Below are 18,334 nucleotides of genomic sequence, written 5' to 3' on the forward strand. Positions count from 1 at the left end.
GGTTTATCCTCTCAATTAGAAAACAGCAAGTTGATTCTGACTATCCTGATATAAGCACTGACTAAATTCAAACCCAAATCATGTCCTTCCCCTTAAACTCTTAACCAATCATATTTAAGACTACTGTATCTTTTTGTAGAACTGTTTTATATAAAAGAACTTTCATGCCAATCCTTTCCACTTTCACAAACTCTTTTAGACAACTTTATATTATTACATACTTATTGAGAAAGTATTAAATCTACAGCATCTGCCATGAAGCCTCTCTCATTGGTTTTGTCACCATGCATGGCTCAGAATTTAGTACACAAAATACACTTCCACACACAATCTGAAAGCATTGCTTTTACAAAAGGAAGACCATTACCTTTCTCTTCTCTCCCAGGTCCTGTTGATTTGCCTGGTATTGGAAGCCTCTTAAATATAATTTGGAATGGAGGACTACAAAATCAACATGAAATTATGGTATGTTTATTATATAATAACCATTTAATTAGTATTATTATGTTGGTTATATTGTTAAGCTTTTGAACCTTTTTTTTCATTCTTTTTATCTTTCTAATTAGTATAAATATCATCAAAAATTTGGAGGAATCTTTAGGATGAATCTTGGCTTTTTTAAGTCAGTGCAAATTGGAGACCCTGCTCTCCTGGAATCATTTTTGAGACATGAAAGCATTCATCCTAAAAGAATGGAGATTAAACCATGGAAAATGTATAGAGAATACAGAGATGAAGCCTGTGGTCTACTTACACTGTGAGTGCAAAATGATTTTTCATTACAATAATTAACAAAAAATATTCATTTTCATTTAAGAAATACTTTTTTATATGTGTTGCTTTATATTTACTATAGGTATAACTGTGGATTTGTTTACAGATGAGCTTAATTAAATATTTTTTTAGATTTAATATAGTAGTCATTTAAAAAAAAAAAAAAAAGCTAAGTATTTTCCTAACAAAATGTTGTTAGAATTCTTGTGAGTAAAAGTTTCTTAAAGTGCATAACAAAAAACGTTTATGCACTAATTAGCAAGTGTCTCATTCTTGTGCAGTTGTACCTTAGGAAAACAAATCATTATACTGATTCCATTGAAATCACAGGTCTGTCTGTATAATTTAATCAGTTCACTGTTTTTTTTTAACAAAAGAAACACTCTTCCATTCATTCTTCATTCCACCTAACAGATGAAGGTTTTGATCAACATCAAAGGGAACCTGATGGGTATTATTTTTTCCTAAATCATGAGCATTAATCAGATACTGGCTGCATTATTATATATTTTACACTGACATGTCAGAGAATACATACTTTGAAAAGCTGGCTAAATTATGTGTCTTGGATGACTAGTCCCAGAGTATGGTCCATGGTGTCTTCTTCTTGCCTTGCTCCTTTAGACTGACAGATCTTTTCCTATTTGTGTATATTTATGGAGTCTAATCAGTGTATGGATGCTTGGGGGGGGGAGCCACCGAAGACCTGCCTCTTTGACTAGTCACTGAGACAAATGATATACTGTATATTGGGCTTTTCAGAATGTTTTCTCTAAAATACTGCAGTGGTTATGAGCAAAACATACATTTCTGCAACAACACAACCAGTGGTTCAGGCAGCATGAATCTCCTGTCGGGTTTTCTTTAAGCATATGTCAAGCTTCAAGCACATCCTTTCCAAGTTTACATCTATGATATTGGGCATATACAATAATTAAAGGTAGTTTATGGAAGTAAGCATACTGTAAAGTCTATTGAATCCAGGTAAATTGGTGAAAAAGAAGCTGAATTTGGGAATATGGCTTGCCTTGAAAGTGTACTTGGAAAGTGTAGAAGCTGTTAGGTTCTGGTTCTAGTGAAGGGGATTTACAGTATGTGCTGCTAACTATGTACACTAGAGCCCCTTCAGAGGCATTGCTTTGAAAGTCTTTATAAGTGGGAGAAATTGCTGACAATATATTGAGAAGGAAAGTCATAAGAAGATAACTTTAAAAGAACACCCAATGAAAATAGTGGAATACTCTAAAAAGTTACATTGAATCATGGTTTTATAAGTAGTGTTTCTATAGCTATTTCTGTCAGCCCTATGCCAGACAATAGCCTCAGAACAAAAGGGAGTCTCTATAACATCTGGAGATGGACCACAGGATCAAAGAACAAAAAGTATTTTTCTCAGTACAAGTTGAATAAGTCCTCAAAAATTGAAAGCTTGAGTTAACTGCTTCACTATAATAGTTGTCTAATTTATCTCCAAAAGTAACAATTAAATCACAGTATAAAGTAATTGGAGTACGGTATGTTAAAATGTAACCTTTAATTCTCAATGTAAATCTTAAAATTCCTATAATGTCGTATTTGTGAACACCATTAGTGCCAAACTATATAAACAACTTGAATTCTAAAAAATGAGCTATATAATATAAAGTTTCGGGTATATTCAAGATATTTTCGGGTATATTCAAGATATTTATTATCGCTATAGAGCAGCGATAATAAATATCTTGAATATACTCATAACTTCTTTTGATATATAAGGGTATATAAATAATTTTTCAGAATTCACATTGCTTGTATAGTTTGGCACTAGTGGTGTTCACAAATAGGACACAATAGGACTACCTGTGTACCCTGTTCAAATTAAAAAACACTCTAATGTGTAAATATTGAACACAGAAATAGTAGAATTGTACTGATAGATTATATGAGAAAAGTTAATTTTAAATACTATATATATATATATATATATATATGTATATATATAATTTATTATTTTAGCGCCAGTTATTCCATGGCAGTTTACATGTGAAGAGTAGAGATGAGCGAACCTATTCAGTTCACATTCACGAATTTCAGATTCGGTTTGAGCCTTGGCCAGTTTGTTTAGACTTGGCTTACTGAACACTTGCTCCAAAGTCGGCAATGTTTGGTAAGCGTTCATTTGCAGAAAACCCACTCCCATCCCAATCACCCATCACAGCCATGTCAAATATTGCATGGCTGTGAATGGTCAGGCAAATCACTGTAATAAAAGGAAGCAAAAGGGTTAAAGCAGGACATACTTACCAAGTCTCGCAACGGCTGTAACTGCTCCCACGCCGCTGATTAACCCTCATCAATATTCACTGCTTTCTCTGCCCACCGGCATCTCTGATTGGCTGCAGTAAAACCGCACCCCCAGACAGCATCTGTGAATAGCTGGAATCACAGACCTTGTCTGCAGGTCTATCATGGTGTAAAATAAATAAGAAATAAATGACTAAAATAGCATAGGGTCCCCCATCCATTGATACCAGCTGAAATGTCTGCATCACATTTCAGCACAAAATTTGCACTTACTGGAAGAAAACTGCGCTGAAATGGTGTCAAAACCGTGTTTTGTGCATTTTTTTGCAAAGAGACGCAGATTTGGTGCAAACATTTTTAAACTATATTATGCACCTCCTGGCAAAAAAATTGTATCACTACCGTATCATAACACATGCAGTAGTGATGTATTTTTTTGCTAGGAGGTGTAGGTTGGGTGCAGGAATTTGATGTAGAAATGTCAACATTAAATCTGCATCTCTTGGCAAAAAGACACAGTTTTCTGCCATAAGATGGAGGTCTGGTAGAATTCATTGAGGCCCACTCAGGTCAGCTTACCTGCTATCACAGGTGGAGGACAATGGGAACCTCCAGCTGTGGCCGCAACTAACCTGAATGACATCACCGCTGATTGCTGGAGCTCAGTCTCTGCCTGAAGTAAAAGCAGGCAGACATATTCTACGGCCACATGCTATTAGTTCAGATGTAGCAGAGCTGAAATATTTGTAGAACCTTGTGTGTATTACGTCGGACCTAGATATTTTGGGGGTTAATAAGCTGGTAGAAGAGGGTCTTTTTTATATTTTATTTCAAATAAATGATTTTTTCAGTGTTTGTGTTTATTTACGTTCATCTTCAGATTAGTAATGGGGGGTTTCATAGACACCATCCATTACTAATCTAGGGCTTAGTGTCAGCTATAAGCTGACATTAATCCCTTATTACACTGATTGCTAATGCTTCAGGTGAAGTGCCAGGTAAAGTGCCAGGACTTTCACATCTAATGGTTTTGACAATCCTGTGCAGCTGCAGACTGCTATTTTTAGGCTGGGGGGCCAATAACCCTGGTTCTCACCAGCGTTTGAATGCCAGCTCCCAGCTGTTGGGCTTTATCTTGGCTGAATGTCAAAATTGGGGGAATCACACTCCGAGAGAAAGCAGTGAACATGGATGAGGGATAATCAGTGGTGGGAGCAGTTACAGTTGTGCTGGAGACTCGGTAAGTATGTCCTGCTTTATTTTATTTCTTCTACAGCTTCCCTACACCATTTTACAACACCTACGTTTGCCATTATATTGAATTCAGTGGGTTAAGTATGTTCACCGAACTATTCGGCGAACACCAGGAGGCTCGGTAAAGATCGGTGAACCGAACATTGAAAGGTTCGGTCATCTCTAGTGCAGACGGGGAAACTTAATAGAGACAAAGTACAATAGTAGTGAACAATGCAGGGTACAGAGAGGTACAGAAGGAGAGAGGATCCTGCCTGAGAGGGCTCACAATCTACAGGGGATGGGTGAGGATACAGTAGGTGAGGGAAGAGATAGTCATGCTGCGCTATAGTGAAGTCAGGGCTAATATATATATTGCATATTTTTCTGTCCACAGTGAAGGAGAAGAATGGTTGAACATGAGAAGAATTGCACAAGCAAAGCTGATGAAAATCAAAGAAATTTCAAAAATGGATGTTCAAATAAATGAGGTGATTTGCATACTTATAGAAGAAAATATTATGGAATGTATGTTCGGGTCTGTGTATGTGTCTGTATGTGTGTGTGTACAAAAAGCGAAATTTTATTTGATTTAGGATTTATCTTGATAATTCAGCAGAAGTGCCTTAAATATGGATCTAAAAATTGAGGTATGTGCTTATTGTAATTATACAGTGTGTCCACCCATATCCTGTCCACCGCCATTAACTTGAGAACGGCGGCAGCTATAGGAATAGAAGTGGTGTCTAGGTATAGTAAAGTAGCCATGCACTATGCAATGAAACCTATAATGCCACCTGGTGGAAAACTACGAATTTAACATTATTATCTCAAAAATGGAATGCGATAGAGAAAAAACTGAATTACAAAGTTGCAGGGCATCATCAATTCAATACGAATCGACACCTTGCATACAGAAATGCTATGATATTAAACCCATGACCCCCCAAAAACATTAAATACTGGTCACGCATATGGAACTCATTTAACTTTGATGCTCAAAGTGGCCACTGTCAGCTGCAATGCACATCTGGACGCTAGACAGCATACTGTATCTTGCTTCACATTGTGCAATATGGTAGGTGACACGTTTGTACAAGCATCTGTGATACGTCGTCATAGGTCCTGCAATGTTGGTAGAGGGGTCGCATACACCTGCTGTTTGATGTGACCTCATAGAAAGAAGTCCAATGGGGTCAGGTCAGGTGAGTGTGGATGCCACTTCACGTAGCCACCATACCCAATAACTTGTAGCAAGGTCTCCATGAGGTATCGCTTCACGTCCACAGCCTTGTGAGTTTTACACATTCTAATCATAGCATTTCTGTATGCAAGGTGTCGATTCGTATTGAATTGATGATGCCCTACAACTTTGTAATTCACTTTCTTTCTCTATCTCGTTCTCGTTTTCAAAATAAAAATGCTAACTCCATTGTTTTCCACCAGGTGGCACTATAGGTGGTGTATAGTGTATAGTATAGTGTAGCATGGCTACTTTACTATACCTAGACACCACTTCTATGCCTATAGCTGCCGCCATTCTCAAGTTAATGGCGGCGGACAGGATATGGGTGGACACACTGTACAGTATATGAATAAGCTTGTGTTAAATGTTTAGACAGTCTTGTTCAAAATTTTGGCCAATGATGATTTATGATGATGCATTGAAAATATGGTGTTTTTGTGAATTTTAAAATAATTAAATAAACTATACAATTCTTTAAAAGGAGCTCTACCTAATAATGGATATCATATGCTTTTATTTAACCTCATCAACATCCAGAATGTTTTCACATTCTTGAACAAATTCACTTTTATCAGTGCTGACCAATGTCAATTTATGAAGTAATAACTCTGGATTGCTTCAACGGATCCCAGTGATTCCGAGATAGTTTTGGTGACATATTTTAATTCATGTTAGTGATAAATTTAGGATGATACTTTTTGCATTTATTTGTGAATATATCGGAAATTTGGTGAAAAGTTTGAAAATGTTACAATTTTCAAGCTTTGAATTTTTAGGCCCTGGGCTCAAAAGGGATGGATTACCAATTGACTTTTGAAATGCAAAATTGACTGAAAACAAAAGCGGACAACATGTTGCTTTTGGTGCTCCCCTGATGTGCTTAAAAAGTGGAAACACTCCACAAGTGACCACATTTAGGAAACTAGACATCTTAAAGAATTCATCTACATGTGTGGTAAGCACCTTAAACCCTAAGGTGCTTCTCAGAATTTAAACGGTTGGGCCATGGAAATAAAAAAATCAGTTTTTTTCCCACAAAAATGTTGTTTTAGCCCCACATTTTTTATTTTCACAAGGGTACCGGAAGAAATTGCATATTATAATTTGTTGTGCAATTTTTTCTGAGTACGCTAATTACCCTTATGTGGTGAAAAACTACTATTTGGATGCACAGCAAGCCTCAGAAGGGAAGGAATGCCATTTGACTTTTGCAATGCAAAATTGTCTGGAGTTGATAGCATACGCCATATCGCGTTTGGAGAGCACCTGATGTGCATAAACAGTGGAAACCTACCACAAGTTACCCCATTTTGGAAACTAGACCACTAAAGTAATTTATTTAGATGCGTGCTGTGCACCTTGAACCCCAAAGTGCTTCAAAGAATTTTATGACGTTGAGCCGTGAAAATAAAAACACATTTTTCACACAAAAATTATATTTTAGCCCCATATTTTTCATATTTACAAGTGTATCAGGAGAAATTGCACCAAACAATTTGAGTAATTTCTTCTGAGTATGCTGTTACTTTATACGTATTTGACTTTTGGAATGCAAAATTGACTGAAATTGATAGCGCACACCATGTCGCATTTAAAAAGCCACTGATGTGCCTAAAAAGTGGAAACCCCCCACACGTGAACCCATTTTGGAAACTCGACCCTTTAAGGAATTTATCTAAGTGTGTGAAAAGCACTATGAACCACAAGATGCTTCACAGAATCTTATACCGTTGAGTCATAAAAATAAAAAATAATATTTTTCCAACAAAAATGTTGTTTTAGCTCTACATTTTTATTTTCACAAGGGTAAAGGGAGAAATTGCACATTAAACTTTGTTGTGCAATTTTTTCTGAGTACAATTGCATCCCAAATTTGGTGAAAAACTACTGGTAGGTATATGGCAGGGCTTCGAAGAGAAGGCATGCCATTTGACTCTTGCAATGCAAAATTGTCTTAAATCGATAGTGTATGCCATGTCGTATTTGGAGAATTTTCTAATGTTGAACAATGAAAATAAAATAATACATCTTTACCACAAAATTGTTATTTCAATCAGATTGCTTTTTTTTCACAAGTTTAACAGGAGAAAATGCACCATACAATTTATTGCACAATTTTTCCTGAGTACGTTGATACCTCATATGTGGTGGAAATCAACCGTTTGGGCACATGGTAGAGCTCAGAAGGGAAAGAGCGCATTTCACTTTATGAATACTAAAATAGTTGCAATCATTAGCAGATGCAATATCGCGTTTATCGAGCCCCTGATGTGCCTAAACAGAAAGCACAAAGTTACACCATTTTGGAAATTAGTCCCCTAAATAAATTTAGCTAGATGTGTGGTGAGCACCTTGAACCCCAAGGTGCTTCACAGAATCTTATAATGTTGAGTCATGAAAATAAAAAATCACATTTTTCACACAAAAATGTTGTTTTAGCCCCATAATATTCATTTCTACAGTGGTAATATTAGAAATTTCACTCTACAATTTGTTGGGCAATTTTCCTTTAGTATGTCGATATCTGATATATGCTGAAAAACTACTGTTTGGGTTCATAGCAGGTCTCAGTAGGGAAGTAGCACCTTTTGGTTTTTAGAATACAAAATTGGATTAATTGATAGTGGACACCATGTCGCATTTGGAGAGCCCATGATATGCCTAAACAGTGGAAAATCCGCTAAGTGACCCCACTTAAGAAACTAGATCCCTCAAGGAAGTTATTTAGATCTGTGGTGTGCACCATGAACCCCCATGTGCTTAACAGAATTTTATACCGTTGAGCCATGAACATAAAATATCACATTTTTCCCACAAAAATGTTGTTTTAGCCCTAAATTTTTTATTTTAACAAGGATAAGAGGAGAAGTGTCACCACAGAAATTGTTGTGCAATTTCTCCTGAGCATGCTGATACCCCACATGTGGGGAAAAACTACTATTGAGGTTCACGGCAGGGCTTGGAAAGGAAGGAGCACCATTTGATTTTTAGAAAGCAAAATAGTCCGAAATGCCAATTCTTGTTTGTAGAGCACCTGATGTACTTAAATAATGGAAAATACCACAAGTGACCTTTTGGAAAATAGACCTCATAATGGAATTTATCTAGATGTGTGGTGAGCACCTTGAACCCTCATTTGTTTCGCATAATTTTATAACATTGAGCCATGAAAATAAAGTATTATATTTTTCCCACAAAATTTTTACTTTAGCCCCATATTTGGTATTTTCACAAGGGTTACAGGAGAAGTTGCACCATACAATTTGTTGTGCAACTTTTCCCGGAAATGCTAGTACCTCATATGTGTTGAAAAACTACTGTTTGGGTGCATGGTAAGCTCCTTAAACCCACACGTGCTTCACAGAATTTTATAACGTTCAACTGTGAAAATGAAAAAAGAAAAGATTTTTCCCACAAAAATGTTGTTGCAGGCAAGAAATGATAGCAGGAGGAAATTGGCCCAAAATTTGTTGTGCAATTTCTTCTGAGTACTGTCAGGGCCAGGCGGTCGGGCAGACCCAGGAGGTGGATCCACTGGGCCGAACTCTAAGATGGTGGTAAGGAGTCCGGTAGCTGCAGCAGTATGGGCAGTAGAACAGTCCGTGCAAGTGAAGGTACCGAAGAAGTCCCTGGGACCACGGAGTCACGGATGGTAGTCCGGGTGACGTAGCTCAGGTTCGGAAGCCGAGATGATGTCAGGCGGGGTCCGGAACCTTTTGGAGCGAGATGATGGGTCACTGCAGGGATCCGAGATGGTACGGACTGTCAGATGGCAGACGGACAGCGTGCGGGGTTCGGGATTCAGCAGGCCCGGCTGGCGAGGCAGGATCAGCTCTAGAAGAGAGATACGTGAGTATGGCAAGACGACACAAGGAGACCTGACTCCTAGCTTGGAAAACACGAAGATCAGGCCCTGCCCCCTTGGACACTAACCCCCTTTATACCCTGTACCTGTTCAACCTCATTTCCTGTTAATGGACGCTGGCCCTTTAAGAAAGGGTCAGTGACCGCGCGCGCGCCCTAATGCGCATGCGCGCCGCCTGGGTGCCAGAAGCCAGGGAAGGAGGCTGAGAGGAGGACGCAGGGGAGCCAGCCAGATCCTGGGAAGCCGTCGGGCGCCGGAATCGGGCACCAGGGGGCCTGGGAAGGACGGGCACCGGAGGCTGGAGAGCGGGGAGCGTGGCAGGTGAGCCGGGGAGCGGGGGTGAGGACCCGGGGAGCGTGACAGTACCCCCCCCCCCACGCCCCCCTCCCCGCAACCGGGACATGAAGGCACGGATCAGAGGAGTGCCCACGTTCTCCCTGGGCTCCCAGGACCTATCCTCAGGACCATACCCTTCCCAGTCCACCAGGAAGAACTGTCGACCACGTACGGTCTTCATGGCCACGATATCCCTTACCGCATAGATGTCGTCATCGGCTATAGGAGGAGGAGCCGAACTGGCAGCAGCGGAGAAGGGACCAAGGACAACCGGCTTGAGCAGGGAGACGTGGAAGGAATTGGGTATCCTCATCGTGGCCGGGAGCTGGAGCTTGTAGGAGACCTCATTGATTTTGCTGAGGACTTTAAACGGCCCGATGTAGCGAGGACCCAGCTTGTAGGATGGTATCTTCAACCGGATGTACTGGGAAGCAAGCCAGACTAGATCTCCAGGAGAGAAACACGGAGGGTCCAGACGCCTCTTGTCAGCGTGTTGCTTCATCCGCTGGGAAGCGCGTCCAAGGGACGCCTTGACAGAGTCCCAAATGGTAGCGAAGTCACGGGCTACAGTATCAGCCGCAGGGACATCCGAAGAAGGGGATACAGGCAATGGGACGGAGGGCTGAAGTCCGTAAACGACATGGAAGGGAGATTTGGAGGACGACTCACTGATGTGGTGGTTATGTGAGAATTCAGCCCAAGGCAGAAGCGTGGACCAGTCGACGTGATGGGCGTTGACATAGTGACGTAAGAAGGAGGTCAAGATTTGATTGACCCTCTCCACTTGGCCATTAGACTGAGGATGGTAAGCAGAAGAAAAGTCCAGAGTCACTCCCAGATGTGTGCAGAGCGCCCTCCAGAAGCGGGAGGTGAACTGAGTTCCTCTATCGGACACGATGTGGGATGGAAAGCCATGCAAGCGGAAGATGTGATGTATATAGGCTTCCGCGAGTTCCTGAGCAGAGGGCAGTCCAGCCATAGGGACGAAGTGAGCCATTTTGGAGAACCGGTCCACCACGACCCATATGACCGTGTGTCCGGAGGACAATGGCAAGTCAGTAATAAAATCCATTGCTATGTGTTGCCACGGAACTGAGGGTATCGGCAGAGGCAGAAGACGGCCATAGGGCAGGTGTTTGGGCGTCTTGTTCCTGGCACAAGAGGAGCAGGCGGAGACAAAAGCAGCGACATCCGTGCGAAGGGATGGCCACCAGTAATGGCGTACAATCGCACCCCATGTTCTCTTCTGGCCTGCATGGCCGGCTGTTTTTGAGGCATGGCCCTAGTGTAACACTTTTTGTCTGTCAGTCTCAGAGACATAGGTCTTTCCGGGCGGTATCTGGGCCAGGGTGACAGGGGCCACCGGAATGATCTTGCTAGGAGAGATGATAGGTTGGGTAGTCTCTTCCTCCTGCTCCATGGGCATGAAAGACCTAGACAAGGCATCAGCGCGTACATTTTTGTCCGCGGGTCGGAAATGGAGCTGGAAGTCAAACCTGAAAAAGAATAAGGACCACCTGGCTTGCCGTGGGTTCAGTCGCTGAGCAGACCGCAAGTATTCCAGGTTCTTGTGGTCCGTGTAGATAATCACGGGGTACACTGCTCCTTCCAGGAGGTAGCGCCACTCCTCCAGAGCCAGTTTGACTGCCAATAGTTCTCGGTCACCGATGGTGTAGTTGCGTTCAGGCGCTGAGAAGCTCTTGGAGAAGAAACCGCAAGTCACCATCTTCCCGGAGGAGGACTTCTGCATGAGCACTGCTCCGGCTCCCGAGGAGGAGGCATCCACCTCCAAGGTGAACTGGCGGTTTAACTCCGGACGGTGGAGTACAGGAGCGGAGGCAAATGCTCGCTTCAGTGAGCAAAACGCGGCGTCGGCCGCAGGTGACCAGTCCTTTGGATTAGCCTCCTTTTTGGTCAAAGCGGAGAGAGGAGCAGTCAGGGCAGAGAAGTGAGGGATAAACTGGCGGTAGTAGTTGGCGAATCCCAGGAACCGTTGGATTGCCTTCAGTCCAGAAGGGGGAGGCCAGTTGAGTATGGAGGAGACCTTCTTTGGATCCATTTGCAGTCCAGTACCCGAGATGATGTATCCCAGGAAAGGAAGAGAGGACTGCTCAAAGACACACTTCTCATATTTGGCGTAGAGACGGTTCTCTCTCAGTCTTTGTAGAACCAGCTGTACGTTCTCTCTGTGGGTCTGGAGGTCCGGAGAGTAGATAAGGATGTCATCCAGATAAACTACTACACAGATGTAGAGGAGGTCCCGGAATATGTAGTTCACCAATTCTTGGAAGACTGCTGGTGCGTTACACAAGCCGAAGGGCATCACGCAGTATTCATAGTGCCCATCGCGAGTATTAAACGCGGTCTTCCATTCGTCCCCAGAGCGGATACGGACTAGGTTGTAGGCACCCCGCAGATCCAGCTTGGTGAACACACGGGCTCCTCTGAGCCGGTCGAACAATTCGGGGATGAGCGGTAGAGGGTACTTGTTTTTGACGGTGATCTGATTCAGACCCCGGTAGTCGATGCATGGGCGTAGGTCACCCTCTTTCTTCTTAACGAAGAAGAAGCCTGCTCCCGCAGGAGAGGAGGATCTCCGGATGAATCCCTTTGCCAGGCTCTCTGTGATGTAGGTAGACATGGCCCTGGTTTCGGCGGGAGACAACGGATATATCCGTCCTCGAGGTGGTGTTGCTCCTGGGAGCAGGTCGATGGCACAATCGTAGGGACGGTGTGGCGGAAGTACCTCAGACTCCTTCTTGTCAAAAACGTCTGCGAAGGACCAATAGGCCGAGGGCAGTTCCGGTAGGTTCTCTGGAACCGGAGGTCGTCGGATGGGTTGTATAGACTTCAGACACTTCTCATGACAAGCAGGACCCCATCGGGTGATTTCGCCAGTACCCCAGCTGACTGATGGTTCGTGAGTCCGCAACCAGGGAAGTCCCAGCAGGATTTGATGGGACATGTGTGGAAGGACGTAGAGAGCGATGTTCTCGGTGTGCAGGGCACCGATACGCAGTTCGACCGGTCTGGTGACCCAGGAGATGGTATCAGAGAGGGGTCTCCCATCCACAGAGGCAATCACTAGGGGCTTCTCGAGTAGAGTAACAGGCAGCTGGTACTTGTCCACAGTGGCCTGCTGGATGAAATTGCCTGCTGCTCCAGAATCGAGGTATGCCTCAGCCGTGAAGCGCGTCTCTCCCGTTGACACTTGCACAGTCCACATAACCGGGTCTGAGAGAGTCCCAGCACCTAGGGTGGCCTCTCCTACCAACCCTAGGCTTTGGAGTTTCCCGGCCTTTCCGGACAGGAGCGTAGGAGGTGTGTGTCTTCTCCGCAGTAAAAGCAGAGACCCTTGGCGAGCCGCTCTGCTCGACGTTGTTCAGACTGTCGTACTCGGTCGATCTGCATGGGCTCGTGGACGGGAATCCCAGCTGTTGATGACTGAGAGACGGAGGGCCTCTGTGGGGGAGAAGAATGCCGTACCGGACGCCTCTCACGAGACAGCTCTTTGGAGCGCTCCTGAAAACGAAGGTCCACTCGAGTTGCTAGGGCAATCAGAGCATCTAGGGTGGAGGGCACGTCACGACCCGCCAACTCATCTTTGATGCGACTCGAGAGTCCTTCCCAGAAGGCGGCTGTTAGGGCCTCATTATTCCACCCGAGTTCTGAAGCCAAGGTGCGGAAACAGATGGCGTATTGGCCCACCGTCAGTGTTCCTTGACGTAAGCGGAGAAGGGATGAAGCAGACGCAGAGGCGCGTCCCGGCTCGTCAAAGGTGCTGCGAAAGGCCTGCAGGAACTCTTGAAGATCCTTGGTCATAGGGTCCTCCTTCTCCCACAAGGGATTCATCCACGCCAGTGCCTCGCCCTCTAGGTGAGACATGATGAAGGCGACCTTGGCTTGGTCGGAGGCAAACAAGTGTGGTAGCTGCGTGAAATGAAGGGAACATTGGTTTATGAAGCCCCTGCAGGTCTTGGGATCTCCGGCATAACGAGGTGGTGAAGCCAAACGGAGTTGGGAAGCATTCGAAGAGGCTGCCACGGGTGCGGGAGTCGTGGATTGACTAGTGGAGGCCCGGAACGTTGAAGGCGTAACTGCCGCTTGTAACGTGTACAGGCGGGTGTCCACGGAAGTCATAAAGTTCAGCATGCGGGTCTGGACTTCACGCTGGCGTTGGAGTTCCTCTTGCAAGGCCGCTAGTGCTGCAGCGGGATCCATGGCCTGATCTTACTGTCAGGGCCAGGCGGTCGGGCAGACCCAGGAGGTGGATCCACTGGGCCGAACTCTAAGATGGTGGTAAGGAGTCCGGTAGCTGCAGCAGTATGGGCAGTAGAACAGTCCGTGCAAGTGAAGGTACCGAAGAAGTCCCTGGGACCACGGAGTCACGGATGGTAGTCCGGGTGACGTAGCTCAGGTTCGGAAGCCGAGATGATGTCAGGCGGGGTCCGGAACCTTTTGGAGCGAGATGACGGGTCACTGCAGGGATCCGAGATGGTACGGACTGTCAGATGGCAGACGGACAGCGTGCGGGGTTCGGGATTCTGCAGGCCCGGCTGGCGAGGCAGGATCAGCTCTAGAAGAGAGATACGTGAGTATGGCAAGACGACACAAGGAGACCTGACTCCTAGCTTGGAAAACACGAAGATCAGGCCCCGCCCCCTTGGACACTAACCCCCTTTATACCCTGTACCTGTTCAACCTCATTTCCTGTTAATGGACGCTGGCCCTTTAAGAAAGGGTCAGTGACCGCGCGCGCGCCCTAATGCGCATGCGCGCCGCCCGGGTGCCAGAAGCCAGGGAAGGAGGCTGAGAGGAGGACGCAGGGGAGCCGGCCAGATCCTGGGAAGCCGTCGGGCGCCGGAATCGGGCACCAGGGGGCCTGGGAAGGACGGGCACCGGAGGCTGGAGAGCGGGGAGCGTGGCAGGTGAGCCGGGGAGCGGGGGTGAGGACCCGGGGAGCGTGACAAGTACAAGGGTATCCCATTTGGAGTGGAAAACTACTGTTTTGACACTGACAAGCTCTCAAAGGAAATGGTCACATTTTGGAATGCAGACATTGATGGAATGGTCTGTGTCATTTGCGTCATGATGCATTTGCAGAGCCCTTGAGGTGCCAAAATTATATAAACCCCCATAAGTGACCCCCTATTGGAATTGATCTAGGGTATTCCTGGTATGTGAATTTTATAATGTGGTGACATATATGACTTGTGTAGAGTGCATCAGGTAAGCATATGTTAATTATGTAGAGTACATCAGGTTGGCGTATGAGTTGTGTTGCGTACATGAGATTGGCATATGTGAGTTGTGTAGAGTGTATCAGGTTGGCATATGTAATTTGTTTATTGTTCATCAAGTTATGCAATAAATTAGAGTCAGTCAGAAATAAATTTAGTTTTCAGTGGATGAATGGTAGATAATGATGGGTAAACCTGACCTGTAAAGTTTGGGGTCTGTACCGGACACCTAGTGAGCGTGCATGGACCCCAAATACGGACTTCTCAGGGAAGTCCATACTACTGTTCAGGTTCTTCCATTAAAATACAAAAAAGTTAAAAGAAAGGAAAATACAGATTAAAGCAGCAGAATTTTGCTTAACAAGTCTCCCGCTGCTTTCGGGTCTGCTTACTACATCTCATACATATTCGCTGATTCCCTTGCCCAGCATCTGTGACAACTGCTGCTGTCAGAATTTTTGGATGCCCTATCTGGGTCCCTAATGTAGTATATAAATAAAAGTATAAAAAAAAAAGTAGGGTTCACAGTATATTGATACCCAGCACAGATAAAGCAGATGGCTACAGGCTGCAGCCCCCAGCTGTGTTCATTATATTGGCTGTGTATCTAAATATGAGGGACCCCATGCAGCTTTTTTTAAGTTATTTGCATAAACATTTTTTTTTAAAGCATGTGGTCCTCCTCAATTTTGTTACTCAGCCAAGATAAAGCTGAGAGATGAGGGTTGGTATTCTCAATCTGAGGGGGCCCATGGTTATTGGCCCCCCAGACTAAAAATAGCAACCTGCAGCCACCCAGAATAGTCACATCCATTAGATGTGACAATTCTAGTGCTTTACCTGGCTCATCCAAATTGCCCTGGTGAGGTGGCAATCAAGGTAATGTAAGGGGTAATGACAGCATTTTTTTGTCAAAAATCACTGCTTCCACTAAACCCCTGTATTAGTAATGGGTATAGGTCTATGAGACCCCCCATTACTAACCTTATTAGTAATAAGAATGCATGCAAACACACACAAATCTTTTAATTAAAAAACAAAACAAAAACCACCCTCTTTCTCCAATTTATTAACCTCCCCAAAAAACGAGGTCTGATGTAATCCACACCACAACATCTCACAATTATCATGGCTCTGCTACATACTGAATTAGCAGCATGCAGTCACATTAGAAAACATGACCACCCACTGCAGCTTCAGGCAGACACTGACTGAGCCACAGCTGTGAGTGGTGATGTCACTGAGTTTACCTGTGGTTTCAGCTGAAGGTTCCCATGGTACCCCATCTGTGATATCTGTGACCATAGGTAAACTCAACTCAAGTGAACTCATTGATCTCACTGACCTCCCCTTAGGTGAACTCATTGAGTTCAATAAAACCTTCATTTCCTGGCAGAATTTCTTTACCAAGAGATGCAGATGCGGTGCTGGAATCTATAGACCAAATTCCTGCACCAATTCTTCATCTCCTGGCAAAAAAATGCATCAAAACACTTGCTAACATGCTAAGAGGGCAGGCTAGTTGGGGGAAATAATGCCCTTGAGACTAGTTCCTGAGCTCATTAGCATCTCATACAGGATCTTTAGAAACACTGGGTCAGATAGGCAGGGATTAAAAATATGCCCCCAGAACTGCTCGAGGTTCTGGGTGCATAGGGGAACTGACATGTTCGCATTCAAGATTTCTTGTGGTGAGTTGTGGTCAGGCAATCAGTTTACATAGACCAGCAGTAATCCACCATAATGTGGTTATCCCAGTGTCTTTGGTATCTTTCTTCTACAGTTCTTAAAGGAAATCTGTCACCAGGTTTTTCTACGCCATCAGAGAGCATCATAATATACAGACAGACCCTCTGTGCAGTGATGTGTCATTAAATGAACTGTTTGCTGTCATTTTGATAAAATCAATGTTTTCTCTTTTGCAGATCTAGCAGTTATACCAAGCTCATGAATATGCTGGACTACCTGGCAGCAGGCCAAGTAATCCTCTAATGATAATCTACTGCTGATTTAACAGTCATTTTATCAAGCCTCAAACTGTGTAATATCTGTGATCCAATGAGGGAAGGCACAATGTGTTCAGTATGGCCATCGTTGGCCATGCAGTACTCAGTGATTCTATCAAAACTACGCTAAGCAGCCCAGTAAGTGAAACACTGCTAGAATCAAGAGCCCCTATGTTTTGCTGCTCTTAGATTAGGTCGTAAAAACCTGGTGACAGATTAATTACCTTTAACTCTTGCTGGAATCATTCACCCTGCTTTTCACTTAACTAACGAGCTCTTCACTCTGGGAAACAATCAAAATGGCTATGGAGATAGTGCACCTTGATACTAATTGTGCAGCCAAGGCGACAGAAAGAACATATTCTTTCTACTAGTTCAGTGTAATTACTTGGTTTATAATAACCAAGAAAATTCTGTACAACCATAGTGAAAAAAAAACCATGCATCTGCCTCAGCATTGTTCAATGTATTTTTGAACAGTGGATCTTTCATGAGCCCTTTGATTTGAGGACCATCAAAAATACCCTACCTTAACTTCTTCATGGTCAGTGCTTGATATATTTTGCAAACGTAGTCGAAGAATTTTCCCTCTTTGCTTAGAACCTTTACAATCTGCTTCATCAAACCTAATATCATGTGCAGTGGTGGTAAAATTATCTTATTCATCTTATTCCAGTCAACCACTGGTTCTGCCATTACATTCTTATCTCATACTACCATGTGTTCTCACAGAGCCCAGTGTTTTCACACTCAGTCACACATATACAATTGAGGACCTTTGAAAAACCATTATTTGGATATACGATGTCCCAATTTACAACCACCATCATTTATCAATTATCCTATGCATAGGTGTTAAATATTTTTTAGGGGCCAATATCTTTAATATTTAATTTCAGGAAGCACATATCAATGGAGATTTTCACTTTTATCAAATTGGTCTCCAAACTATGTTTTTAATTTAAATTAGGCCTGCACAATATATTACCTAGGAGCCGCATGTAGTCTGCTAAAGACTTTGCTGTGGTCCATGGATGTATTTGGCAGACGTTGCTCTCTGCTTTAAATACATAAATGTTTTTTCATTTCTTGGACACAAATACATGTGAAAACCTGAGCCAAGGGACTGACACAAATCAGTGGGGAGGTTGTCAGATCCTGCTCCGATGTTCAGAAGTGTGATGACATCATCATTTTGTTGCACCGCAGAGGCATTGTCAGCCTTAGTAAATGCTCTATGGAAGAGCTGAAGATTAAATGTATAATAATTTTAGATGAGGGGAGGATTGATGTTACAGCCAAGGCTAGAGATGAGCGAACCGGTCCCGGTTCGGCTCGAGGTCGGTTCGCC

General features: G+C 43.7%; 1 protein-coding gene across 1 annotated transcript in view; it reads left to right on the plus strand.

Moving 5' to 3' along the window:
* The first annotated feature begins 255 nt into the window (after window positions 1-255).
* The window catches only part of LOC142244218 (1,25-dihydroxyvitamin D(3) 24-hydroxylase, mitochondrial-like), a 61,487-nt gene continuing 43,408 nt past the window's right edge, over window positions 256-18,334 (plus strand). The window contains exons 1-3 of the mRNA XM_075316422.1: window positions 256-465; window positions 567-757; window positions 4,688-4,781. Coding sequence (XP_075172537.1) covers window positions 256-465; window positions 567-757; window positions 4,688-4,781 — 495 coding nt within the window. The remainder of the gene's footprint in view (window positions 466-566; window positions 758-4,687; window positions 4,782-18,334) is intronic.

The sequence above is a fragment of the Anomaloglossus baeobatrachus genome, chromosome 6, assembly GCF_048569485.1.
Source record: "Anomaloglossus baeobatrachus isolate aAnoBae1 chromosome 6, aAnoBae1.hap1, whole genome shotgun sequence".
NCBI lineage: Eukaryota > Metazoa > Chordata > Amphibia > Anura > Aromobatidae > Anomaloglossus > Anomaloglossus baeobatrachus.